Source organism: Schizophyllum commune, assembly GCF_000143185.2.
Source record: "Schizophyllum commune H4-8 unplaced genomic scaffold SCHCOscaffold_10, whole genome shotgun sequence".
NCBI classification, from domain to species: domain Eukaryota; kingdom Fungi; phylum Basidiomycota; class Agaricomycetes; order Agaricales; family Schizophyllaceae; genus Schizophyllum; species Schizophyllum commune.
The window spans coordinates 1,554,057-1,578,179 of NW_026089547.1; the positions used below are offsets into that span (position 1 = coordinate 1,554,057).

General features: G+C 58.0%; 12 protein-coding genes across 12 annotated transcripts; 5 read left to right on the forward strand and 7 right to left on the reverse strand.

Annotated features, from left to right (window-relative positions):
• The first annotated feature begins 107 nt into the window (after nucleotides 1–107).
• On the forward strand, nucleotides 108–1,971 carry SCHCODRAFT_02551905 (uncharacterized protein). Its single transcript, XM_003028842.3, has 2 exons — nucleotides 108–217; nucleotides 277–1,971. The coding sequence occupies exon 2, from the start codon at nucleotides 278–280 to the stop codon at nucleotides 1,832–1,834; it is 1,557 nt and encodes a 518-aa protein (XP_003028888.1). The 5' UTR covers nucleotides 108–217; nucleotide 277; the 3' UTR covers nucleotides 1,835–1,971.
• Nucleotides 1,972–2,418: 447 nt separating this feature from the next.
• On the reverse strand, nucleotides 2,419–4,360 carry SCHCODRAFT_02588205 (uncharacterized protein). The gene is made up of 2 exons (XM_050343970.1): nucleotides 4,240–4,360; nucleotides 2,419–4,192 (listed from the first exon to the last, which is right to left on the reverse strand). The coding sequence occupies exon 2, from the start codon at nucleotides 4,179–4,181 to the stop codon at nucleotides 2,562–2,564; it is 1,620 nt and encodes a 539-aa protein (XP_050198602.1). The 5' UTR covers nucleotides 4,182–4,192; nucleotides 4,240–4,360; the 3' UTR covers nucleotides 2,419–2,561.
• A 171-nt stretch (nucleotides 4,361–4,531) lies between these two features.
• On the forward strand, nucleotides 4,532–6,576 carry SCHCODRAFT_02637534 (uncharacterized protein). The gene is made up of 2 exons (XM_003028841.2): nucleotides 4,532–4,578; nucleotides 4,636–6,576. Exon 2 carries the CDS (start codon nucleotides 4,646–4,648, stop codon nucleotides 6,413–6,415), a length of 1,770 nt encoding a protein of 589 aa, XP_003028887.2. The 5' UTR covers nucleotides 4,532–4,578; nucleotides 4,636–4,645; the 3' UTR covers nucleotides 6,416–6,576.
• Nucleotides 6,577–6,824: 248 nt separating this feature from the next.
• Nucleotides 6,825–8,395, forward strand: SCHCODRAFT_02637537 (uncharacterized protein). Its single transcript, XM_003028840.2, has one exon. The coding sequence runs from the start codon at nucleotides 6,947–6,949 to the stop codon at nucleotides 8,288–8,290; it is 1,344 nt and encodes a 447-aa protein (XP_003028886.1). The 5' UTR covers nucleotides 6,825–6,946; the 3' UTR covers nucleotides 8,291–8,395.
• Nucleotides 8,396–10,258: 1,863 nt separating this feature from the next.
• Nucleotides 10,259–10,909, forward strand: SCHCODRAFT_02637540 (uncharacterized protein; the record flags this gene model as incomplete). The annotated part of the gene is made up of 1 exon (XM_003028839.3): nucleotides 10,259–10,909. A coding segment is annotated over exon 1 (391 nt), but the record flags the coding sequence as incomplete, so codon positions are not given.
• On the reverse strand, nucleotides 10,693–11,719 carry SCHCODRAFT_02637542 (uncharacterized protein). The gene is made up of 4 exons (XM_003028531.2): nucleotides 11,358–11,719; nucleotides 11,201–11,290; nucleotides 11,041–11,114; nucleotides 10,693–10,921 (listed from the first exon to the last, which is right to left on the reverse strand). The coding sequence occupies exons 1-4, from the start codon at nucleotides 11,550–11,552 to the stop codon at nucleotides 10,816–10,818; spliced, it is 465 nt and encodes a 154-aa protein (XP_003028577.1). The 5' UTR covers nucleotides 11,553–11,719; the 3' UTR covers nucleotides 10,693–10,815.
• A 611-nt stretch (nucleotides 11,720–12,330) lies between these two features.
• On the forward strand, nucleotides 12,331–14,419 carry SCHCODRAFT_02588218 (uncharacterized protein). The gene is made up of 2 exons (XM_003028838.3): nucleotides 12,331–12,455; nucleotides 12,518–14,419. The coding sequence occupies exon 2, from the start codon at nucleotides 12,524–12,526 to the stop codon at nucleotides 13,934–13,936; it is 1,413 nt and encodes a 470-aa protein (XP_003028884.1). The 5' UTR covers nucleotides 12,331–12,455; nucleotides 12,518–12,523; the 3' UTR covers nucleotides 13,937–14,419.
• Nucleotides 14,026–15,959, reverse strand: SCHCODRAFT_02637548 (uncharacterized protein). Its single transcript, XM_003028530.3, has 2 exons — nucleotides 15,902–15,959; nucleotides 14,026–15,847 (listed from the first exon to the last, which is right to left on the reverse strand). Exon 2 carries the CDS (start codon nucleotides 15,826–15,828, stop codon nucleotides 14,179–14,181), a length of 1,650 nt encoding a protein of 549 aa, XP_003028576.1. The 5' UTR covers nucleotides 15,829–15,847; nucleotides 15,902–15,959; the 3' UTR covers nucleotides 14,026–14,178.
• A 451-nt stretch (nucleotides 15,960–16,410) lies between these two features.
• On the reverse strand, nucleotides 16,411–17,067 carry SCHCODRAFT_02512682 (uncharacterized protein; the record flags this gene model as incomplete). Its single annotated transcript, XM_003028529.2, has 4 exons — nucleotides 16,411–16,516; nucleotides 16,567–16,640; nucleotides 16,719–16,805; nucleotides 16,873–17,067. 4 exons carry the CDS (start codon nucleotides 17,065–17,067, stop codon nucleotides 16,411–16,413), a joined length of 462 nt encoding a protein of 153 aa, XP_003028575.1.
• Nucleotides 17,068–17,617: 550 nt separating this feature from the next.
• Nucleotides 17,618–19,397, reverse strand: SCHCODRAFT_02061325 (uncharacterized protein). The gene is made up of 2 exons (XM_003028528.3): nucleotides 19,287–19,397; nucleotides 17,618–19,234 (listed from the first exon to the last, which is right to left on the reverse strand). The coding sequence occupies exon 2, from the start codon at nucleotides 19,205–19,207 to the stop codon at nucleotides 17,708–17,710; it is 1,500 nt and encodes a 499-aa protein (XP_003028574.1). The 5' UTR covers nucleotides 19,208–19,234; nucleotides 19,287–19,397; the 3' UTR covers nucleotides 17,618–17,707.
• Nucleotides 19,398–19,439: 42 nt separating this feature from the next.
• On the reverse strand, nucleotides 19,440–21,179 carry SCHCODRAFT_02692030 (Inositolphosphorylceramide-B hydroxylase). Its single transcript, XM_050346841.1, has 6 exons — nucleotides 20,772–21,179; nucleotides 20,571–20,721; nucleotides 20,467–20,548; nucleotides 19,962–20,415; nucleotides 19,783–19,908; nucleotides 19,440–19,731 (listed from the first exon to the last, which is right to left on the reverse strand). The coding sequence occupies exons 1-6, from the start codon at nucleotides 21,055–21,057 to the stop codon at nucleotides 19,688–19,690; spliced, it is 1,143 nt and encodes a 380-aa protein (XP_050198603.1). The 5' UTR covers nucleotides 21,058–21,179; the 3' UTR covers nucleotides 19,440–19,687.
• A 726-nt stretch (nucleotides 21,180–21,905) lies between these two features.
• Nucleotides 21,906–23,531, reverse strand: SCHCODRAFT_02602114 (DUF1479-domain-containing protein; the record flags this gene model as incomplete). The annotated part of the gene is made up of 4 exons (XM_050344044.1): nucleotides 21,906–22,232; nucleotides 22,283–22,569; nucleotides 22,601–23,168; nucleotides 23,235–23,531. 4 exons carry the CDS (start codon nucleotides 23,529–23,531, stop codon nucleotides 21,906–21,908), a joined length of 1,479 nt encoding a protein of 492 aa, XP_050198604.1.
• Between the last annotated feature and the right edge of the window lie 592 nt (nucleotides 23,532–24,123).

The following is a 24,123-nucleotide window of genomic DNA, read 5'->3' on the forward strand; positions in this document are numbered from 1 at the left end:
GTGGATGGTGCGGAAGGAAGGAAGTTGGTTGCGCTTGTAGGTCCATGGACTATGGTATCGCGGTCACGTTGCGCGGGCATTGACAGATGCCGGACGGCCAATTTACGGCTCGTCTTGTCGTGCACCATCATGCAGCACACCTTCGTCAGTTGTTGAACATACTATCTCCTAGGTACAAGTGGACTTTCAACGTCTAAAGCTATCTCAGCGACCGCAGGTATGCATAACACCGCTCCTGGCAGCTGAAATTCTTGACTGACAGGCCACGTTGCCCAGCATGCGAACGCCCCGCGCCTACCACACGCCGGCCTCGACGTGTCTCTTCGACCGTGTCCCAACAGAGATTCTCGAGCACATCGTCCTTGATGCATGCGCTGGGTACCCTTTGGACGTACCCCCGAAATGGAAGCAAGGCAGGCGAAAACGTCGTCACCCGTATCCCGCCCTTGCTGTTAGCAGCGTCTGTGTCAAATGGAGGGCCGTTGCGTTAACGAATCCTGACATATGGACGCCGTACACGATTGATGTTCGCCTCGATGACTGTGAGCCCAGGCGCTTCGCAAACGAAGAGGCGTACGTTCGCGTCAAGGCGCAGTGCCTTGGTCTCCTCGGGTGCTACTTCGAACGTTCTGGCACTGCGCCGCTGGACATCCACCTCGACGGAATCGTGCTGGACGAGCCGGGAGACTGGGAGGACACGGTCGGCGAGATTGTCCGGCTCGCATGCTCGACGGCTCATCGCTGGAAAAGCTGCTACATCGGGGGCTTTGTGGCAACATACCTCAGCACGCTACCAGAGACTTCCGCGCTCCCATTCCCTCTGCTCGAAAATATGACAGTGCGCGAGGAGGAGGGGTGCCACATGTATCTGCAGCTCTCTCTGGGAGGGGCGCCGCGGCTGCGAAGCTATGTTGGGCCCATCAATCCTGAGGCAACCATCATGCCGTGGGGCCAGCTCACTCGCCTGACCCTTGAGAATAAGGTGTCCGTCCAGTACTTCATGTCCGTCATTCCGCAATGCCAGCAGCTCGAGGACATCTCGGTTAGTATTTGGAGCAACATAGCACTGCCGATGCCGACAGTTCCAGAACCTCCAGTCGTGCTCACTCGGCTGAAGCGCGCGGAACTCCTCTTCGATGACCACGAGGTCCTCGCTCACGTCTTCGCGGCGCTTACAACACCGCAACTATTGCGTCTCAGGATACGGGGCTGCGAGCTCATGGAGACGGAGGAGGACGGCGTGAATGGGCATCTACACCTGCCAGTCTGGCCCGTATGGGAATTCGACGGCTGGCTACGACGCTCGGGAGAGAGCCTCAGGAGCTTATACCTTTCCGATATCCTCATGCGACGGGAGGAGTATACCGCTCTGCTGCGCAAGCTCCCCCGCCTCAGCGAGCTCGAGCTGAGGCGCTGCGACGTTCCGGACGAGATGTTCCCCTTCGCCATCGACGACGGCATTCTCCGCAGGATGGTCCCGCGAGGCCGCGAACCACCGGAGCTCCTCCCCGGGCTGACGAGCTTGGCGATAGCAGGTGCCTTCGACTTCGACTACACCCTGCTCCTCGACATAGTCCAATCGCGGGTCGCGCTCGCGCCGCGTATGGAGCATCTCGAGCTGCAGATTTCCGGCGAGTCGCGAGCGGACATCGACCGCGAGACGGAGGCGCAGCTGCAGAAGCTGCTAGGGGATGGTTTTCAGTGCACCACTCAGGGCAGATTCTTCATGGAGAGGAATCCCCAGATCCGTCTTTCGCTACGGAACCGCACGGGGGATACGGATACAGAGCCCGAGGACGAGGACGAGGAAGAGTCGGAGGATTCAGATTTTTAGATTTTAGTGAGGATCATAATAAATGAAGGCGTCCATAACGCAGGGTTCGCGAGGGTGATTGCTCACCACCGAGCGCATACCCAGCTGATAACGAGAACTGGACATGAAAAGCGGTGACTTCGATTGAACGCGTAGCCTCGGGGTGGGACAATGAGTGAGTGGCGCGCGCAGACCTCAAGACGGATCTGTTCAAGAATTCCCGGGGGCAAGTAGTTCAAAGGAGAGATAGAGGAGTCCGAGAAAGGGAGCGGAACCATGTCGCTCTCGGGCGCTTTTGTCATCGCAAAGCGAAACTGCTAGATCATAACCGAACGTCCATTTCAGAATTCTTGCGTAGTCACTGACCTGTAGCGTACCTGGTCTGCTGTTCAAAGTAGGATTCGTGATATTGTGTCTTCTTTCCTTACTGTGTTACAGCCAATTCTGGACAAATGAGCTGGTCGAAGTGTGAACAGCGAAAATGCCCGTGACGTGACGGGATTTGTACCGTTACATTTGCGCGGTCACGTGCATTCCGCGCCTGGGGCCGCGCAGGCTGCCAGTGCGTATGCACTTTATGGACGGAGATCACGCACAATCACTGTCTTTCACTAGAAGTAAATTTCCCGCCCTTATTTTACATAATTCTCTGGAGGATGAGGCAGTAATGGTATAATATGCTATCCACTGTATTCCGATAAGTTACATGTTGGTCACTGTATACTGTGTACAGGTGTCAGATGATGTACTATTCCATGAATTCAGGCTGGTATCGGTATGTCAATGCTTGGGGCCGCTCCTTGAAGTCCATAGCACGTCTCTGTGAACGGATGATAATGGCGCTCTCAGGTTGTATGAACTTGTCGCCCAAAAGGTCCTCGAGTTGCATCTCTGTCGAGTCATCCAGTTCCGTGGTCGAACATATCTCGGGATAGACGCAGAGAAACTCGAGGTGTGAAGGAGATTCGAGGTTCAGGTCGACCCTCGACTTGACCATGTCTAGAAGTACATCACCACCAAACTCGAGTACACCTGCGACCGTGAGCCCCCTGAGCTCGGGCAGAAGCGTTGGATTGCAACCGAGCGGCGCGGTGAGACGACGCAGGACGTTATCGTCGATGGACGAGGCGTGCTGGTGACCCAGGACCGGACACGGCGGCTGACGCTCCACGAGCTCTTGGATAGAGAGATGCTGGAGGTGCGGGAGCTGCTCCAGGATCCAGACGAGTTGGTCGCGCGGCATCATGATCTGTGCGAGAACAAACCCCTGCAGCGTGCACTGCGAGCGCGCGAGCCACCGATAGAACGCGATCGACGGCCAGCGCTGGAGGCAGAGATGTCCCTCCGGCACTTCGCGGCCCGGATCTGCGTTGCGGCGCGCCTCCTCTGCTGGGGATGAGTACACGAGCGATAGGAATGTGAGCCGGGGAGTAATGAGGGTCGAGAAGAGGAATGACAGAATGTCTTCGTTGTTCAGGGCGAAGGTAGCGGTGTCGAGTTTCGGGAGCGTCACGCTGTCGAATGATGGGAGGGGGGCTGTAGGAAAAGAGCTTCTGCGCAGACATACTTGAAGGTCGACGAGCTGCTCGCAGTGCCCGATGAAGCACATAAAGTACCTGACCGACATGAACGGAGTTATACAGATTTGTGTCAGCTGTCGCCATGGCATTGACAGGATATTAAGGCTCCTGCACTTCACATGGGATGTCAACCGGCGCAGGCGTGGTGCTCTGCGAAAGAAGTCCAGGCGCTCGCACGTATCAGCGCTTTCCGCCTCCAAAACCACCTCTTCGAGAAGGACGGGGTCCGGAGCGGCATCAGGAGTGATCGACAGCCAAGAAGCGACGTAATTCGGCATAGCGCACTTCTGCCAGCGATGCGCAGAGGACACAATGCAACGCACGAGCCCGCCGATCGTATCTTGCCAAGTCTCGTACGACTCCAGTTCTCCACTGAAAGTGACTTTGGGCAAAGGCAGGGAGCCGGACCTCTCGAAGTAGCGACCAAGCAAAGCGATACCCGTGACAGCTTGCCTGCAAACGTTACGCTCGATACCTCTATCCTCATAGCATCCCATAAAAATCATGATCCAGGAGGGTGTCCAGAAAGCAGGGTTTGCGAAGGTGACTGCTCTCCAATACCTGCATACCCAGCTGAGAGTCAAGGGGGGGTACGGATAGGCGTAAGTGGATGCCGAAGGGAGTATTGCTATATCATTTGCAGGGCAAACGTAGAGAAGGATCTGCTCAAGAATCTCCAAGGGCATGCTGTTTAAGCTGACGGATGAGGCGGGAGACTCCGCCGGAGCATCGCTGTTCTCGCTGACATCGCCTGCGATGTCAATGTCCGAGTCAGAAGGCGCTGACATCGTAAGATCGGCTGCATTCCCATTGAGCATATCCTTCTCGACGATATCATGAGCGTACCTTTCGAGTACGCTGAAAAGGATGATCGAGATTCCTGTATGCTGCAATGGGCAGGCTTCAATAGAACGCTTGTGGACTCGTGTCTTGAGAGGTTGTTGCGTGAAGTCTCTGGACAAGGGAGATGATGGAATAAAGGCGCCGTGATCGTGACACGGTTCGTGACGGTGACCTTTGACGCGATCACGTGCGTTGTGCTTGCTTCCTACTCACTAAGTAACTTACGCCCACGCGGCTGTATCTGCCATATTTCGGCTCACCCATATCGAACTGGAGAGAGATCAAAAGACTCCGAGAAAGGAGGAATTGTATCTTCAAGCTCAAGACGTATCGTCTATTGAGGTACGCAAACGAGAACAAGGGATAGGATGGTGCCAGACTGACGCCAAATGTTGGCAGGCCTTGAGCAATGCCAGATACGAGAGACGGCCGTGGACTGGTCTCGCGTCACTTACCGGACGCAAGTCTTTCTCCCATGAACCATATTCCTCCGGAGATCCTCGAGCTCATTCTTCTCTGCGTCGCCGCCCACGAGCCTCTCCACCTTCCGCCAAGCAACTTCCGCGTCTACCGGGAAAGATTTTTTGCGTGTCCAGCGCTCGTCCTGAGCTGGGTATGCTCCCGATGGAGGGCTATCATCATATCCAACGCCGCGTTCTGGGCACCTGCTTCCATCCACATCACCCTCACGGACTACGTGGCGCGTGAGGACGAAACTGTCGCGGAGCACGCTGCGCGGAAGGAGCGGTGCATAGCTCTGCTCAAGTGCTACCTGGAGCGGTCGCGATCGATGCCGTTGCGCCAAGTCAATCTCAATTCGTACTTTGACGACCCGGAGGACGAGGAGCACTGGGAGCCCGCCTTCGGGGACATCGTGCGCTACATAGCGTCGACCGCGCACCGCTGGAAGGCCTGCACCCTCCCGGGCTACGTCGTCGAATGGCTGTCCGTCACGCCCGACGCCGCTCCCGATCCCGTACTTCTCGAATTCGCCGCCATCGAGGAAAAGTACACCGGTACAGTGTACGACCGCCTGCAGTTCTTCCTCCGCGCGCCGCGCCTGCGCCGCTGGCTCGGCGACATCCCGAGCAGCGCCGCGGTCTCGCGCCTCCCGTGGCAGCAGCTCACCGAGATCCGCATCTGGCAGTTCATGCCCGTCCAGCGCTTCATGCGCTTTATCCCGCACTGCGCGCAGCTCGTCGACCTCGAGGTCAGTCTGTACAAAAGCGCGGGCGGCGCGCCGCTCCCGCCATACGGGACCGTGCTCCTCGCGCACCTCGATAGCGCGACGATTGCGCTCGATAATGGGGAGATCTTGTCGAGCCTGTTTGCGACGCTCGTTACGCCGAAGCTGCGGTACCTGGTCCTCAACGGCGCGTCGCCCACGACCCAGTGGGACCTCGAGCGCAGGGGGCATCTGTGTTTGCAGCGGTGGCCGACGCTGGCTTTTGATGGCTGGCTGGAACGCTCGCGGGGCGCGCACTCCGAGTCGCGGTGCACGCTGCAGGGCCTGGTCCTCGCGCACATCTTCATGCCGCGCGACGACCTCGTCTGGGTCCTCGAAAACCTCCCCGACCTCCAGGACCTCTCCCTGCAGGAGGTAGACGATGGCTATCCCGAACAGCATGGCCACGTGTCCTCCATTGACGACGACGTCCTCCGGCGTATGACCGTTCTCGAGCGTATCACCGAGCGTACGACAAGCCTCGAGCGCATATACGAACTACCTGACGAGCTACCCGACCGCAAGCCAGAGCTCCTACCCGAGCTTCGGGGACTCACGATCGCCGGTGCCATCCACTTCGACGGACGCAGGCTCCTCGACATGGTCAAGTCGCGGGCCATGGTCGATTCAAGGGTGGAAATGGCTGACGCCGCGCCGCCCCTCGAGTTCCTCTGCATCCAACCCGAAAAGGGTTCGACCACGATGCTAGACGAGGCGACGCAGACTGAATTGCGGGACATGGTGATGCAAGCGCAACAGCGCGACATGGTGGTGCAAGCGCAACAGCGCGACGTGGTGGCACAGTCTCAACATCGCAATACGCTGGGAGACAAGTTCTGCTACGGCGACGCGGATATCGCCATGCAGAGGCTGGGTATATTTTTCAAACAACAGCCGCGATGGGTGCCTACGCTTCGTATCATGGATATCGATATCGACGCTATGGAGGAGTAGCGTTGCATTCACGACCGATGTGCTCGGGTGTGCTACTCTGCAAGGTAGACTTATTCTACTGCACGATTATATTTTACTGTCATGCATGGTAGACTACTAAAGCGGGCCGCTCCGAGACTACTACGTATTCCAACCGTCCGAATAGAGCATCTCCCTCGCACTTTGACTACTGGCTGTGCCATCGTGCTCGAACTTTTGACCAGGGGACTGGGTCGACGTGTCAATCAGCTTGCAATGGTGGCCAGCCGGACGAACGGTCACGTGCCTGACTCGACGCGTCGCGTCCCGCCCTGTTCGTGTTCTAGCATCTTCCATGATGTCACTCCTACTGACGGCCTGCCCGTCCATCAGGCCGCTTTCTCTCGAGCACCTCTACTTCCCGTGAGGGTACGGAAGTCCTGACAACACGCGCGTCTCAAGCTACCTGTATTATTCCACCTTCTCAAGGAATATACCTCGCAATTCGGACGAGAGTAGGCCTACCCAAACTTCCATGTACAACTCGAAGCTCATACGCCCGCAGCCATCAACATGTCTTCGCCTCCCGCACTGCCCAACCTCGCCCATCCACACCATCGGTCGCTCATGGACCGTGTACCCACGGAGGTCCTGGAGGACATACTTCTCCGCGCATGCGCCGACATACCGCTGACTCTGCCCCCTTCGGATTGCCACGGCTCTGCGTATCCGGCGCCCCCGTTTGCTGCACTAGCCCTCAGTTGGGTGTGTCGGCGGTGGAAAGCCATCACGCTCGCCAAGGAGGAATTCTGGACGCCGCCCGTCATCGAGATCGTCCTCTCCGCCTACGAGTCAAAGTACCGCGACCCCATGGCTGATCCCGAGCAGGATATCTGGGACGGCGAGGCGAAGGTCCGCGAGCGCCTCGACAAGCACGCGCGGTCGGTCGCGAAAGCAGTGGCCGTCCTCCGCTGCTACCTCGAGCGCTCCAAGTCGACGCCGCTGCCGTACGTCAAGCTCTGCTGCCCCATGAACGACGAGGCGCGGTCGACTTGGGAGACCAGCGTCGGCGACATCGTGCGCGTGCTGGCGCCGACTCTCCCGCGCTGGAAGCGCTGCCTGCTGCCGCCCGTCTTGGCGAACAATCTGGCTGCGCTCGCACAGGGCGCTCAACCTCTCCTCATCGAGCGTGTCGAAATCGGATACACCATGCACGAGTTCCTTCACGTCTACTGCGATGTCTTCGCGCACGCACCCCGCCTCCGCTCGTACGAGGGCCCCATCGACCCCGGCGTCGTCCTCCCCTGGGCGCAGCTCACCGACCTCACCGTCACCACGTTCGCGCGCATCTCGGACGTGCTCGTCGTCATGCGGCGCTGTCTGAGCCTCGTCGCCCTCAGCGTCTGCGCCTGCGAGGACGAGCGCTTCATGCCGCCCGTCCGGCTCGATGTCCCGCTGCCGCACCTGCGCGTCCTGCGCGCGTACATCACGAAGGGGCCGGTGCTGTCGCGCATCTTCTCGTGCATTACTGCGCCCGAGCTGCAGGAGCTAGAGGTCGTTGGGAAAGGCGCCACCGCGCCCTTCGCCCACCTGCACGATGCGGCGGGCAGCGTGAACATGCACTGGCCAAAGGACGCCTTCGCGGAGATGCTGCGCCGGTCGGAGTCGCAGGCCATGATTGGGTCCAAGCAGTACACCATCCGCATACTGCGCCTCAAACACCTCTACCTCCCAAAATCGCACATCCCCGCCCTCCTCGAGCAGCTCCCCCACCTGCACGAGCTCGTGCTCTGGAAGACGTGCTATCTGGAGATACGGGCCAGTGAGAAGAGTCGACGTGGTAGCGGGGAGAGCCACCGATCTGAAAAACGGGAGAAGAATCACCATGTGCTGGCACTCGACAACACCACTAGTTAACTTGGCCTGCCGGCATGTACGAGACCTGCGAGTGCGCGGCCAGCTGCATTTCAGATAATGTCGAGTTCGGAAGAAGCTGTCCGTGCGCATTTATCCACATATGGTAGGCCTTTGCGCGGACTGCTGTTTGACTTCACGCCGCCGCAAGCGCGCGCTCCCTGTCGTAGAGTTGTCTACGACATGCTCCTGCCGCATAGCAATGCATTTGTTGTACACAACACATAGGTATACGCATGTAAACTCTCCAGGACAAAAGAAATGCGCGAAAACACATCAGAAAGTGCGAGTAGAATTGTTTCTGCCCGTGCCGGCAGGACACGCAGTTGCGAGAATGAGCGGGGGTGAGCATGTTGAGGGGAGAGGAAAGGAGGCTGACACGTAGTGAGCATGTCATATATGGTGTTGGGTTGGGGGAGGATGGCTGGCATGAGACTGGAGACGGCGAGGAGCACGCGAAGGACGTGTGATGTGTCGCGAGCGCATACAGTAGGAGAATACGGACAAGAGAGGATGGCCCAGTGGCGGATGGAGCGTGGAGTGCAGATCACGCGGGACGCGCATCGCGCGCAGAAGCGATTGGCCTCTCGCTCGTCGAGCACGCGTCCGGACGTGTCGCGGGGAAAGGGTAAAGAGATGATGAAGGAAGAGGACCAGTACGCACCGTAAGATAGATGCTAAGGCGGCCGAGTAAGGGGGGATAGTGGATGGCGAGGGGTGAGAGTGGGATGAGAGGTGTGAGCATCCCTCCACTGCGGAGGGGAAGAGGGAGGCGCGGGTCGCAAAGAGGTGCGCGATATAGGGGGAGGCGAGGCCAGTGCGGGGTGAAGGCAGATGTGAGGGCTGGGGCGCACCCGCTTTGGCCGTCATCGACGGCAAGGGTGTTTCCCAACGTCGTTGAGGGTAGGGAGGGAGGGGGGCAGCTGCACTTTCGCCATCCCCGCCCACCGTGCCTCTGCTCATACCGCCATACCCGGGCTGTCATACGTCTAGCCCCTATGTATATCATGCGCAGATAATCACTGGCGTCAGGGACGTGCAGGGTCCACGTGCGGCGCAAGGGAGAGGTAGGGTAAGGCAGGATGAACATCAAAGGAACACGGGAATGCTATGCGCTTGGCCGCGGGTCGTAAGGGATCCGCTCGATCTGGGCTTGTGCGTTGTCTGAGGGCTAACATCGCAGGGACGACGCGGTCAACAGCGCCCCTGCGCAACCCACCATGTCGTCGACGAACGTACCGCGCGTCGCCGCGGACGCGTGCCAAGATCGTCAGCATTGTTGAAAATAGAGAGGGCGTGATCACGCACCGCTTCCCTGTTTCCTTGCGCGCGTTCCAGTTTTGGTTCCAGTCGTGGAGTTTCGCTGTTGTCGAGAGATCGTGGGACTCAATTATGAGTGATGATGGTTCCAAAATTGTCAAAAGAGGAGTCAGATGAGAGCAGGGAGAGAGGTAAGGGTGTGCTGGACGTAGGGGACCGGAGGCGGTTGGACGCCGTGGTTGAGAACAAGCAGCAGATCGAGGAGCGGGTGATCGGCCCGAGAGTGCCGAAGCTCCAGCGAACTTGACGGCTTTCGTCAAGTCAATCGCTGCAAGCAGCCTGGACAAGGTGGGAGAGTGCTCAAAGTAGGATCTTTATCGTTTTTGAGAATTCAGATGACAACGGGACGGCGAAAGGCTCGCTTGTCGAATTTTACGGCTGTCGAGTGTTCGAGCTACCGGAAGTTGCCGGGAACGCACGTGTAAAGACATCGTCCAATTCTTCACAGTGGCAAGACGGCCAAGGCTGACACTTGGCAAATCAGACGAGCCATAGCATTAGACCATGCTTGAATTTTCACAAAGGAGAAGAAACAAACGTTGAAGGGGAATTTTTGACCGACCTTTCGACATTCGGAGATACGTTTTGATCGACCGCTTGGACGTCTGATCTTGCTGACGGTCCATCGGAATAAAACGAGCCTGGCAGGCAGGTCTCGTAATCCTCCGCCGCATGACGGCGGGCAGAGACTCTGGCGCTAGGGCGCGCACAGGCTCTGGCGTAAGGGGGCGCAAATGCTCCAGGACGACGGCACCTCTTGACCTCTTCCCCGAACCTACGACGCCCGCCCTCCTCCCCGAACTCAAGATCCTGCGCCTCGCCGGCGCCCCCTCATTCGACTGGGCCCTACTTATCGACATGGTCAAGTTGAGGACGGACCCGAAGCTGGAGCATTTGGAGTTGGTGCCGACGGATGAGGCGGCCGACCTGGATGCGGAGACGGAGGCACGGCTGAGGGAGATTTTGGGCGAGAAAGACACAGACATCTTCGGCGAGAAGGGCTTCTCGTGTCGTCGTCAGTTTCCCATAAAGGGTCGAGCCGTGGCAGCCGAAAACGAGCTGAGGGGGTTGCGGGTCGCTGTTGGGCTGATTGAACTGGGGACGTGTGGCGAGCAAGACATAATCCAAATTTACACCATTTCCTGGTTCGCGATACTATACAGCTTTCGTCTGACATCGCGCATTCTCCTCATGCAGGAGTTGTACACCTACGACCGGTTCTCCGCGTACACACGCTCCAGCAGGGCTGTGTTGAGGTATTCGTGGATCTCGACGATCTTCCCCTCGGGCGAGAAGGTGAGGAACCAGGCGTATCTGGGACAAAAGCGATCAGCGACTCCGAACGCGAGTCAGTAACGTCGAGCGCAAAGTCAATGAGCACGATAGCAAGGGGAGCGCAAGAGTGCGAGGTTCAGGATGAGCATGTTACGCACTTATTGTTGTACGGCTTCCCGTTCTTCTGCGTAGCGCTGCCCGCCGTCTCGACGATGGCGACGTTGCCGGAGATCTAGGGATCGATGAGCACGCAGTACGCATGGCATCACTGCAGTATACGAGGGACTACAACAGCACATAGCCAATGTCTACACTCACATAGACCTTATCCGTTCGCAGGCCCAGTGATCCCGCCACGAGGCACGCGCCGAGCGGGTTGCGCACCTTCGTCTCCCATTCTTCGAGGGTCTGCATACCATCATCAGCGTACGAGCGTCACAGTAAAAGCAAGGGAAAATCGGAGAGATCTACGCACGAAGACACCCTCCGCTTTCACGCCCGGGATGCACTCGCCCTCAGCGTCGGTGATCACCCAGCGCAGCTTGGGATCGATGGCCTGCATCAGGGGCGCATCCGGCAAGAAGGTCTTGTAGCAAACTTCGCCCGGCTTCTCCACGCCGGGCTCGAGAAGGGAGCGGACGTGGGCTTCGGTGAGGGTGAAGGTAGACATGCTTCCAGTGATGGTAGTCGGTCAGCGTGAAAGCAGAGAATCAGATGATGCCGATATATATGTCGAATGTCTGGCAACCTCCCCGGTCTAGACATTCGGGGCTACATAGCCTTGAGCGCCTCCATCATGCCATGGGAAATGCACCCTTCCTCCATCGCCGAGCTGGATGAAGATGGTGACTCACGATTATCAATTGGCTCAGGTCATCTTTACCAACCTGCGGGTCTTGCCGAAGTCGATCCCGCGAGAGGCGGAACGACTACACGGCTGGTCAGTAGAGCCGGGAATGCTCGTCAGATACTGTTCGTAAGTAGAGAGGCGGTTGCGAGGACAGGACCATCGCGAAAGACACGAAGAGTCTGAGATTCAGGGAGAGGTGAGGGTGAGTTCTCATAGTCGTCCGTCAGTCCGCGCAGGATAAGCGGGCAGTGGAAAGAGTGGGTTCGGACGGATCGAGTAAGGTGCTTCGAACGCGGCGTTGTCTGGCGTTGACAATGGCCACGGTAATTACCTCCATCGGGAGCATACCCAACGTCGCTATTCATGCACTTTGCCGCGTGAGCGTTCCTGGAGCTACCATGATCCCACATCGTTCAGATTGCAGGTCGGGCAGCCGTGAAGACCACATCAGAACGTGGAGGAGCGAGACATTGACAAGGCATGACAAGACGCAGCAAACGTGACAGTTACTCAAATTCACGTGTCAATGTGACTTTCATTGTGCTGGATGCGGTCACAATTGATGGTCTCGCCTTGTCCTCTTCTTCGACGGTCGCTCAGAACACGCGCACCTACAAACAGCTCTGCCTTGCTCTGACGCTCTGACGCTTGCGAAAATCAACTCAACAGACTCCTCATCGAGACAAATCCAATTGCCGAATAGACCTTGATCGGTGATTGCAGGTAAGTGGCGTGCACTTTGCAGTCGTATAGTGTACCTGACCTCCTCCCCCTCCTCCTTGTAGTCAAACATGGATCGGTACATCGCCTCTTGCCGCGCGTCACTGGCCGCCCGCATCCATGACCTACCCGCGGAGCTCCTCGAGATGGTCTTTCTTGAGGTCTGCAGCCAACAGCTCGACCTTCCGCCAGTATACCACAAGCGAATCCGAAGAAATTCGTGTCCTGCTCTTGAGATCTCGTGGGTCTGCTCCAGGTGGCGCGCTGTAGCCCTTGCGAGCACTGCCTTGTGGGCACCTTCGCGCCTCGTTGTCGATCTTGGGCGTTACGAAAAACTGATGTCTCGGGCCTCCCCTGCTCTCGTCAAGGAAAAGTGCAATAACCTGCTCCAATGCTACCTTCAACGATCGGGCTCAAGATCAATCGACGCGTACATTCTGGACAAGCTTCGCGATGTCTACACATGCGAGCAAACCGTCGGTGACATCGTGGATCTTGTCTGTTCGTCAATTTCTCGCTGGAGGCTCTTTGTGGCCCCGAATTACGTCGTGTGTCGCATATCCGCCGCTGTTCAGACCGCGAGACCTCTTCTTCTCAGGGCAGCAAGGGTGTCAAACGATGTCATGCCAGACTTCGACTTCGACCTCGACCTCGACCTCTCCAATGTGCCTAAGTTTAATTATTGGCATGGCCCTCTCGCTTCCGTCGCCGGAGGGAAGCTCAGTCTCCCATGGCAGCAGCTCACTCACATTGACAGCGACGACTACATGTCGATCGGCACCTTCATGCAGATCATGCCTCTCTGTCAAGCTCTTGTCGAGCTCCGCGCCAGCATATCCAGCAACGAGACCTCCGATCCCTTGCCGGCAAAACAAGCTGTTTCTCTGCCTCAACTTCGGGATGTATCTCTCACTTTCGAAGACTACAATATCCTTGCGTACACTTTCTCCGTGCTCACGACGCAGACCCTGGCCGTCCTCAGTGTCTTCGGTAGCCTTAGAGAGAGAGAATACGAGCCGGACTACCCTCCCTATACCCACCGCCGGTCTATGGTGGACCTGCCGCACTGGCCCGTCGACGAGTTCTCCGGATGGCTGCGCCGCTCGGGGAACAGCCTCAAGAGCCTCACAATCGAAGGCTTTTCCATGCCGCGGAGGAGTCTCGTCGATGCCTTGGAGCTCTTGCCCGAACTCACGTCGCTCTCACTCTTTCTGCTCACAATCTCAGATCTCCTCAGCCCCACGTACGCTATCGACGACGACATGTTGCTCCGTATGACGGCGTGCGATGGGGAACTGCCAAGCCTGCTCCCGCAGCTCACGGACCTGGAAATCCGCGGCATAGGCGCTAGCAATGAGGCATTGGCTATCGCCATGATCAAGTCGAGGAGGGACCCGCCCTTCAAAGACGTGCTCATACATATCATGTGGAGGTGCATATCTATGAAGCAAGACGGGGAGTTGGTCGTCACTGGATCTCGATGAAGTGACCTGATGAGCGACACGGCTGCAAATCGCTGAGTCCTGACCCAATCTCCCTGCTGAAGAGTGCGAGCACGGCGTAGAAGTGGCGCGGTCGGTGGCCGGAGTGCGAGGCAAATGTTCTGTTCAGACGAATGGGATGCGCGCTAGAGGAATATATCGCAATTGTGCAGTAGAATATGTCTATTTTGCAGTAGAGTATGCTCATCTTGCGGTGGAGTGGACCTCAAACAATCATCCTAGCACTACACTTCCATAGCATCTATATTAATCTGCATACGATGGGTCGCCATCAACCGCGGCCACTCCTTGAAGTACCTGAAGAGTGTCTGCGCCGACAGATGGCCGTCGCCATAGATGAATTCATCTCCTAGGATGTCCCTCAGTTGGGCCTGCGCCGCATCGTCTAGCACTGTGGTCGAACCCCTTTCGGGCTGGATGCAGAGGAATTCGAGGGGTGATGCGGCGTCAGCGATGTCCGCCCCCAAATTGGCCACGTCAGCTCGCGACTTGACCATGTCGACGAGCCTGCGCCCGTCGAAGTGGACGACGCCGGCGATCGTGAGCCCTCCAAGCTCGGGGAGGAGCTCGGGCCTGCGGTCGGGCAGGCCGTCCATGCTGGTATGCCTGAGGACGGTCATGCGCCGGAGGACATCGTCGTCGATAGAGGACGCGTGGTCGTGTCGCTCGGGAGAGCCGTCCTCTAACTCCTGCAGTGAGAGATCTCGGAGGTGGGGGAGGTTTTCTAGTATCCAGACGAGGTCATCCCGCGGCATGGTGATGTGCGCGAGGAGCAGTTTCTGCAGCGCGCAGCGCGCACCGTCCGGCGCCGCGGACCGCGACCGCTCAAGCCACCCGTCGAACGCGAGCGTGGGCCAGCGCTGCAGACAGAGATGCCCCTTGCGCTCGAGGTCCCACTGCGTTAGGGGCGATGAGCCGTTGAGGACCAGACACCTGAGCTTCGGTGTGACAAGCGTTGCGAAGAGACTCGACAGGATCTCCCCGTTGTCCAGTGTGATGGTTGCGCTCTCGAGATGCGCAAGTAGTACGCTTCCATAGGTTGGCAGAGGCGCAGCACCCGCGCTCCTATGCAGGCTAACCTCGAGGTCGACGAGCTGCTCGCAGTGCCGGATGAGGCGCATGAAGCGCTGGATGGGCATGAACTGCCAGATGCGCACCTCGGTGAGCTGCCGCCACGGAAGGCGCGAAACCGTGGCGCTGTTTGGGATGTCGCCGAGCCATCGGCGCAGGCGCGGCGCATGCAAAAAGAACTGGAGGCGGTCATACACTGTGTCGGTGTACTTTTCCTCAATAGCGGCGGCCTCGAGGAGAACCGGGTCGGGGGCTGCGTCGGGCGTGACCGATAACCATTCGACGATGTATCCCGGCAGAGTGCAGGATTCCCAGCGGTGCGCGGTTGATACCACGTAGCGTACGATGTCCCCGAAGGCGGCCTCCCACTGGTCCTCGTCCGCCGCGTCGGCAAAAGCTCCATACAGAATGACTTGGGGCAGGGGTTTCAGGGGAGACCTTTCGAGGTAGCACTTGACAAGGGCTAGGCCGCGCGCCTTCCGCGCAGCGTGTTCTTCGACAGTATCGTCCTCATCCGCCACGTAGTCCGTCAGGGAGATGTAGATTGAAGCAGGTGCCCAGAATGCGGAGTTGGCTAGCGTGATGGCTCGCCATCGGGTGCATACCCAGCTTAGAACTAGAGCAGGGCACGCAAAGTAGTACCTTTCCCCACAGATGAAGGAGTTGTTTGGCGGAAGTTTGAGGGGATGGTTGGCAGCAACGCAAAGAAGGATATGTTCGAGGATTTCGGAAGGCAAGCAATCAATTATAGAGACGCCCGCCTCAGACGGGTCACTCGGGTTGAGAGTACGGCCGACTTCCATGACTGGTATCGCTCAAAGCCTGTCCGAAGGAGGGTCAGCGCGGACATCCTGTGCCTCACTTAGTGATGCGCACCTATTGGACGACCGCAGAACCACTTCCTCCTGGTTGTTGATCTCTCCGAGCCCGTCTTGTCTGAACGCGTGATCAGGAAGATCTGAAACCAATCTTGGCGCGAACGGTCCAGATGATGGTTGGAAGCAGGCGCGAGGATACACACGTGATCGCGTAGAGGTGACAATACATTGCACCCTTCTCAAAGATCCTTCCAGTGTCTTATTTTCACAGATGCACTAGCCCCGCCGCCTTCTACCTGCCATTCCGGTATACGGACTCTCTGGGCACCAAGACGCATAACGACCCAGCGCCTCTTGCTCAGCCCCTAGCAATGGCTCCGGAAACCGTCATCTTCGGGTAAGTGACCACAAACGTGGAGAGCGACGAGACGTGAGGACAGTTAGACTTTTCTGGCAGGGCATGGGGGTGGGAACGCTCAACAGGCAGGCGGTCGAGTGCTCGTTGCATGATGCTATGTGTTTCGAATTATTACACTTTGCTTGCGACCTCCCCAGGCGCAGCGCTTTTTACGCCTTGTTCCCTGCAAGGACACGCTCAAGCAAGGCCGTGTTGAGGTACTCATGGATCTCGACGATCTTTCCTTCGGGCGAGAACAACAGGAACCAAGCGTATCTGAATGGACCGAGTCAGTATCTACATCGAGCCGCTACACGAATGCCTACTTGTTGTTGTAGGGCTGACCATTCTTCTGTGCGCAGCTGCCTGCGGTTTCTGCGATGGCGACATTGCCAGCAATCTGCAGAAACGATCAGGATACAGACAAATTGGGGGAGAACAGCGGGAGAACGGGAGGGGGGACATAGGTCTGACTTACATATACACTGTCTGTCCGCAGACCAATGGGTCCAGCGAGGCAGGCCAGGAGAGGGTCGCGGACCTTCTGTTCCCATTGCGCGAGGTTCTGTAAAGGTAGTACGCCAATGAGATGAACACTATGCAAAAGGGGGGGGGGAAGCATAGATACGTACGTAGACTCCCTCTGATCTTACGCCCGGGATGCATTCTCCCTCGGCGTCCGTGATGACCCAGCGTAAATTGGGATCGAGAGCCTTCATGAAGGGACTACCGGGAGCGAAAGCCGTTAGGGATACGTCGCCGGGCTTCTCGACACCAGGCGCGAGGAGCGAGCGGACGTGGGATTCAGTGAGAGTGAAGGGGGGCATGCCGTTGGCGAGAAGATATGAGGATATGGGAGAGCCGTGAGAGCAGTACATATATGCGTGAAGCTGGTCTCAGCAAACCGAGCAGAGACAGATTACTCACGATTATCAACACTCAGGTCATCTTTACCAACCTTGCGAAAGAGACTGAACAGAGCCCGAAGGTCTTGAGCCTGCCTCGCCGAGTCGGTAGCTTCAGGGTGGCTCGCTCGGATATAAGCCGGATTTAGGCGTTAAGCAAGTTCAACTTCGTCTAGAATCTACAGAACCCATGTCGCTGAAGATGAGTCTAATGAACGCGAGATCTTCAAGCGCGAGGTTGCCGGGACAGCGTGTAGTTGGGTGCCCCTTGATAAGGTGGGGTCAGCCCGATAAGTGTGTAGCAAGTAGTGGTGGTGGTTCGAACGAAGATGCAACGTGACGAAATGCCGGCGTTTTCCGGAAAGTCACGCCTCTTCGTCTCACAGTCACATGGGCCGTAGTTCAAAATGGGCCGTACTCGATCGTTAGGCTTGAGCGGATTGACTCCTACCTAGTCTCAATGGGAATATTATCAAACCCTTTTGATTGGAAGGTAGCCACGGGTGTGTTGCTATAGCCACCACGAATCACCCCGCGCCGGGTTTGTCACCATTGTCTGAGGCTACGTCGGCATCCCCTCTATATCAATTAAAAGAGGATGCCTCTTCCATCCAAGCCTGACTCCGCAATGATTCCAAAAGCCGTAGCGTCCCAAATGCTCCATCAGCCGCTCCTCCGTGTCCTGGTCTATATCCGACCTCGATGAATCGTCGACGAAGATATGCAGATGCTGCAAGCGTGGATTCGTCCTCGATTTGACCATGGTCAAGAGCATCTGCCAATCGAAGTTGAGCACGCCCTTGATCGCAAGCCTCTCAAGTCGCGGCAGCAGCTCGGGTGCAGAGCCGTCGACTGAAGAGAGCCGCTGAAGGAGGGCATCGTTGATAGAGGACGAAGTCGGTTGTCCCCGACCGTCCTTGATCTCTCGCTCGTCCAGCGCGAAGTCCGAGATATGCGGGAGCTTGTGCATGATGCGGATGATATCGTCCTGAGGGATGGCAAGGAATATGATGTGCAGGGTTCGAAGACTGCATTGCGAGCGCTCTAGGAATCCCTCAAACTCCTCCACCGGCCACCGCTGCAGACGCAGGTGCCCGAAGGGTTCTTGCCATTCATCATCGATCGCATTGCATCCCAAGAGTGAGAGATTCGACAACGCAGGGAGCGTGAACGACGCAAGGATATGCGCAAGGACGTCCTGATCATCCAACGTGAATTGCACGCTCAACAGATGAGGGAGGACGACTTCGGCACCCCGCGGTGGCATAGCTCGCTCGGGATCCCTCCAGACGTTGATCCCAAGCTCGACCAACTGGCGACAGTGCGCGATGAAGCCCATGAGAAACTGGACGGACACGAACTCGGAGGGGTGATCAACGAGCAAGTGCGTAAGCTGGCCCCACCGCAGGTGCGGCTTGTCCACGTCGAACGTCACTGGCCCTTGCCACTGGCGCAGGCGTGGCGACTTGGCGAAGAAGTCCGCGCGGGCGATGTAGGGTCCTTCCACGTGCGCCTCCTCGAGGAGCAGAGGCGCAGCACACGTCGGCGTCTCGGATAGCCAGTCGGCGACAAAGTACGGGAGTCGACATGCTTGCCAGCGGAAGGCAGAACTGCATGCGAGGCGCACGACGTCGATCGCCTGCATCCATTCCTCGTTGTCGGACCCGTCGAGGTTCATGACCAGCGGGACCAACCCGGAGCGCGTGAGGTAGCACTCGAGCAGAGCGAGGCATCGCGCCCGGGTACGCGCATGCCTGACCGGGTCCGTAGACCAGTCGGCGAATGCTTGAAGATCTATGTCGATAGACTCAGGCGACCAGCATGCGGGAGTGGCAAGCACGATGGCCCTCCATCTGGCGCAGACCCATGTCAGCGCGATCGCGGGGTAGAACTGGCATCTGGGGGACCGATTTTTGAGGGAGAAACGAAGGGGAATCTCCAAGGGGGTGTCTTGGGAGGCGTGGTAGAGCACGCAAGCAAGCAGCTCTGTCGGGAGACTTTCGATTGGGAAAGGTCGTGCTGGCGGCAAACTGGAGGAGGATTGCTCCGTAACTTGCGCCATCCAGGATACGCTGACTGCTTGATGCACCTGGCGAAATGCGTCAATCCTCGTCCTTAGCCTGCGATACACCGCTGCGCACCTTCAACGCCCGAGCTATTGTTATCGACCGACAGGGAGGAATCTTTGGTCAAGGTGCATACCTCGCGAACCGCAACACCACACATGGGCTCAGTCGTACGTACACTCGCAACCTCGTGTCGCCACTTGTGTGTGGGCCGTGCCTTCAGCTTACATCCTGACACCACTCACGCACTCACAATTGCCGTACAAGGAGAGGAAGTCAATAATGACAGTTACAGTTGGACTTAGCGTAGGGTAGTGGTATGGGGGGAACGACGAGGAGACCGGTACATATCGAGGGAGCGAACTCCCTGGTAAAATCCCAAAAGACAACTGCATGGACCATTTTGCTGAGCGTGCATGGGTGGCATCCTCTACGCGGATGGGAAACATGCGCGCGGGCAGCGACCGTGCGCAAGCTTACACCGGCAGGTAAGTGCCGAAGACCTTGTCCCAGAAGGCACCTGGACGAGAAGTCAGCAAAAAGGCTTAGGAAAAGTGAGAGGATTGCATACTGGTCACACCATAGCCAAGATCGAAGTTCTTGTAGTGGTGGGCAAGGTGGTACTTCTTGAGCTCGGTCCAGTACTTCGGGAGCTTCGTGTGGTGGAGCGCATAGTGCGTGCAGTCATACAGGACATCTGCAAAAGCGTCAGCATCAGGTCTCCCCACACGAAGGGCAAGGCCAGCTTACAGAATGTAAATGCGCCCGAGATGATCCCATTCGCCACAGCCGGCGGGAACAACGCGTGCGCAAGCTTCGTGAACGGCGACTGCAGCAGCGTGAACAGCACCGGCGGCATCACCAGCCGCAGGCGGTCCATCGGCAAATAGTGGTGCACGCCGTGCATGAGGAAGTGCAGCATGAGCGCGAGCGGGTGGTCCGGCAGGTAGTAATCGAGGTGGAAGAGGAAGCGGTGGAGGAGGTACTCGAGGAACGTCCAGATGATGTTGCCAATCACGAAGCAGATGCCGGTCTTGAGGAACGAAGACGCGGGCAGGCTCGAGAGCGCGGCCATCGGGAGGCGCGGGTTCGTCGTGAAGGCGGGGATGGGGCCCGAAAATTGGAAGACGGAGCGCAGGCCGAGGTACGCGGCGATGGGCAGCCAGACGATGGGGATGACATACCAATTGGTGCGGGTGAACATCTAGGACGGGGGTCAGCAGAGTCTTGGGATGCTGAATGGGCGAAGAAGTACCTCGAGGACGTCAGGCCCGAAGAAACGCGCGGGGTGGGGGAGATGGCGCGGCTGGTGCACTTGCTTCAGGTAGTACGATTTGCTATGGAGCAGCGCGTCAGCACAGAATCGCGCAGCCATAGCGCCCTACGTGCCTCCATCCCGCACGCAAGACCTGCATGACCATAGGCTTGCGCAGGTCAATGAACTGGAACTTCTCGTAGTCTTCGAACTCGTCCGTGTTATCCGGGTGCACTTCCTCAGTAGCCTCCCAGTCTGCGCACCATGGTCAGCGTTAATCATCGATATAACATCGCCTTACGCACCCTCCTTGACGATCGTCTCTTCCGTACCGAGCTTGCCAATCTGGTAGTCGGACAGCACGTCGTACGCGCTATCCGAGTGCTCGTGCTCGAGGGGGTCCTTCATGATCTCGTCAACAGCCTTCCCGGCGTACTTGAGGACGATATCATCGCCGCCAGGGTGGTCGGGGAGGAATTGGGTGATGTCGTACACCCTGTCCTTGTACGTGACCCAGGTGCTTTCCGCCGTCTTGTGCTCGGCGACGTCCTCCGCAGTGAAGATGCGGATGCGCTTCGTGGCCTTCGACATGGCGGCAGGGAACGCTTTTAGCGAGAAGGAGTCAAAAGAGGGAACGCGAACGGTGCTGTTCGCTGTTGGACTCGACTGCTCGCTGAGGGTCCTGGCGGCAAGAAGGAAGATGGAGTCTCGCCACTTTCGGCACCTTCATTTTAGTGACGGCCAAGTTTGTCACGCTTGACTAGCGCCGCTTCACGTCACCACGCCAACTGCGCTGGGCGCCGGATCTCGCCCCCCAGCGACACGAATAAATTCGGAGGGTCCCTCCCAGGTCCCGGAAGACGGCATTTGTGTTTATGGGCACGAAGTCGGGCTGGAAACAGGCCAGAGCAGTGTCTGGGCAGCCACTCGGCAAACCCCGGAGATGGACCCACAAACCCATGCACGCTAAGATGAATAGTTAAGTGGGCGAGTCTTCACATCCACGAAGAAGTTTAGAAGCTTCGGATCCAGTGCCACCAAGAGACTAGGACTGACTGACCACTCCTCAGAATCCCAATCGCTGGTGTTCCGTTTGTAACATGGAGTTCCAGCGTCCGATCACTTTCCCGTCTATCTGCTGATTGAGGTCGATGACCACAGCGCTAAGTAGTCAAAATGTCGACTTCTTATGTGATTGCAAGCTTGATATCTATGGGAACAGTTGTGCGCCGCGTCAGGTAGCTGTGTCTTCGTGGAGTGCTTTGGACTCGAAGCGACGAAGTCGAACCGGGGCGTGACAAATGCGAATGTCACAATCACATGCGCGTGATCGTCCGGTCGCGCCTTGTCCTGAACGTCCATCGACATGCGTTTCTCCAGCCCTTCGTGCTCAATCCATTCAATTCACCATCAGCAACGATAGGCTAAAAGCTCTAGACTCAAGAGAAACCCAATGCTTCGTTGGCCAGCTCTCTGGCCCCCCTTTGCCCCGGCGTGAGCCCTTCAGCGTCAGCGTCAAACTTGTCGAGGCCGAAAAGCCGTCGTCCCTCTGCCGTAAGGATATTCTTCTCCGACCCTCGATCTTCGTGGCTGCTCTCCAAACCTTGACCTGGACGGGGAGGCATGTCAGGTGGTGGAACACCTGCTAGGAAGGCTTTGCGCTGGTCGACGAGATTGCCGACGTTGTACCCGCACAGCGGAGCTACGGGGATGAACGCGACAGACGAGTCGACCGCGCCGTTGTGCTCCTTCTCGACTTGATGGACCTGTAACACATGTGTGAGATCCTTGCGCCTACTGACGACTTTGACCTTACCATATCGCCATGCCAGAAGACGTAGTCGCCCGGGTCTGCCTTCGGGCAAGAGACGACGGTCTTCTCCAACTTCAGGTGCGGGTGCCAGTTCTCCTTGCAGACTTGACCCTGGCCCGGGTCTGCGCCATAGAAGTACGTGCTCTCCATGTCAAGCACATCCTGATCGTTGAAGAAGGGCCGCAGGAGCACATATGCAGTCGAGATTTTGATATCGGGAAGCAGCTGGATTGTCCCGCAGCCAGGACCGTTGTCCGACATTGACAACCAACCTGCGACGATGAGCTCATCTGCAGATAGCCAAGCAAAAACAATTCGCACCTTGCAAGCTACGGTAGCCCGAGCAGGATCCAGCTCCGCCATACATATCGATGACGGCTTCGGCGCGATGATCCATGTCCCAGGCGTCGTATTCCTCCCAGCGGCCTTCCCAGATTGGCTGGTACGCCGCGCTATATTCCGCATCCTCCCACCGCTCAATCGACCCATTGTCCAGGTGCGGCGGCAGCGTCCCCACCGCCCCAGGCATCCTTACCCGGAAGCGGTCCGCATACACCACCTGCTCCGTCAAGTCTACGATCGTGTCCTCACTCGCCGTGTACAGCTGGCTCATCGCGACCTGCGCGCGGAGCATGTTGGGGTGCGTGCGCGCCTCTGTCTGCGCGGGCTGCCAGAAGGTGCCGTACATCTGCGGCGCGCTGGGCGGGAAGCGCGGTACATCGGGGTGGCGCGCGCAGTAGTCGAGCATGGAGGCTTTCCAGGCGAGGGCCTGCTCGCGGGAGACGACGCCACGGACGACGCAGCAGCCGCGGGATTTGATGAGGGCGGCGATGTCAGGAGGGAACTTGCCGTCAGGCCCAATGGACGAGAAGTCGACGTGGGGGACGGCCTGCAGGTCACGACGGGCGCGATGCAGGTGAGTTCAATGTCGATCGCCAGGCAGAAGCAAGCTCACCGACGGCCCGGCACTCTCGATTTCTGCAGCACGTTTTTCGAGCGCCTCGATGAGACGCGTCCAGCTCGCCTGCACCGCTGCGTAGTTCTCAGGCTTGATCAAGCTCTTCTTCACATTCGCAAAGCGCGTGTCCAGCGGAGCCGGCTTGTCGCCATCGAGATTTGCCCACACGGCCTTGGTCGTGGTTTTTGTGAGACGCTTGTGCAGCGCGGCACGGCTGATGGCAGACGCGTTCGTCGCGCTCGACCTGAACGACTCGATCGAGGATTGCGGGCGAAGAACTTGCGCTGTAGCCATGGTTGGGGGAGGTTCGTGGTTGTGAGGAGGCTCGTGGTCGGTGGAAGCAGGGAGCGTTCAGCTGTGTCTACCCCATCGATGCGATACCTATCGACGAAGTCTGGCGGTAAGTGGTGTTGACTTCTATCTTCTCGAGATAGGGATAAGACAAGAGGGCTTACACGACAGCAGGCTTGATACAGACGTGCGCAAGTCCGTCGATCAGGACGAGGGCGCGCTCCGACCCGCTGCACCCAAGCTGCAACCCCGTCGCACTTCACACGGATCCCGCACTCGGCTAATACGACGCGTGCGACGGCCGGAAGCGCACCGGGCGCACGCCCGCCTACTCAATGGGGACCTATCAACACGCGACCCCGCCTGACCTGCAACCGTTCCACGATCCCGAGGGCGCGCACGCCCTCCCCGCCACCGCAGATAGAGCTATCAGTTCGTGTGCCGCAGCCGCGCTGCCCTGCGGAGCATGGCGATAAGGCGCGCATCACCCATGATACGCGTCCGCTCAATCCACTCTGATAGCTGCTAGCCTGCCAGCCAGCGAAACGGGCTCCGTATATAACGGCGACCGGTCGGTGTCGTGGGGGTCCCTTCT

Excerpts from the sequence above, each read along its gene's own strand:
- SCHCODRAFT_02551905 (XM_003028842.3), top strand. The coding sequence starts at position 278 with ATGCGAACGCCCCGCGCCTACCACACGCCGGCCTCGACGTGTCTCTTC.
- SCHCODRAFT_02588205 (XM_050343970.1), bottom strand. The coding sequence starts at position 4,181 with ATGTCAGCGCCTTCTGACTCGGACATTGACATCGCAGGCGATGTCAGC.
- SCHCODRAFT_02637534 (XM_003028841.2), top strand. The coding sequence starts at position 4,646 with ATGCCAGATACGAGAGACGGCCGTGGACTGGTCTCGCGTCACTTACCG.
- SCHCODRAFT_02637537 (XM_003028840.2), top strand. The coding sequence starts at position 6,947 with ATGTCTTCGCCTCCCGCACTGCCCAACCTCGCCCATCCACACCATCGG.
- SCHCODRAFT_02637542 (XM_003028531.2), bottom strand. The coding sequence starts at position 11,552 with ATGTCTACCTTCACCCTCACCGAAGCCCACGTCCGCTCCCTTCTCGAG. Across the intron at positions 11,291-11,357 it reads TGAAAGCGGAGGGTGTCTTC|ACCCTCGAAGAATGGGAGAC; the intron begins GTGCGTAGATCT and ends GATGGTATGCAG. Across the intron at positions 10,922-11,040 it reads GGGAAGCCGTACAACAATAA|ATACGCCTGGTTCCTCACCT; the intron begins GTGCGTAACATG and ends CTTTTGTCCCAG.
- SCHCODRAFT_02588218 (XM_003028838.3), top strand. The coding sequence starts at position 12,524 with ATGGATCGGTACATCGCCTCTTGCCGCGCGTCACTGGCCGCCCGCATC.
- SCHCODRAFT_02637548 (XM_003028530.3), bottom strand. The coding sequence starts at position 15,828 with ATGGAAGTCGGCCGTACTCTCAACCCGAGTGACCCGTCTGAGGCGGGC.
- SCHCODRAFT_02061325 (XM_003028528.3), bottom strand. The coding sequence starts at position 19,207 with ATGGCGCAAGTTACGGAGCAATCCTCCTCCAGTTTGCCGCCAGCACGA.
- SCHCODRAFT_02692030 (XM_050346841.1), bottom strand. The coding sequence starts at position 21,057 with ATGTCGAAGGCCACGAAGCGCATCCGCATCTTCACTGCGGAGGACGTC. Across the intron at positions 20,722-20,771 it reads AGAGACGATCGTCAAGGAGG|ACTGGGAGGCTACTGAGGAA; the intron begins GTGCGTAAGGCG and ends CATGGTGCGCAG. Across the intron at positions 19,909-19,961 it reads CTCGGGCGCATTTACATTCT|ATGTCCTGTATGACTGCACG; the intron begins GTAAGCTGGCCT and ends ACGCTTTTGCAG.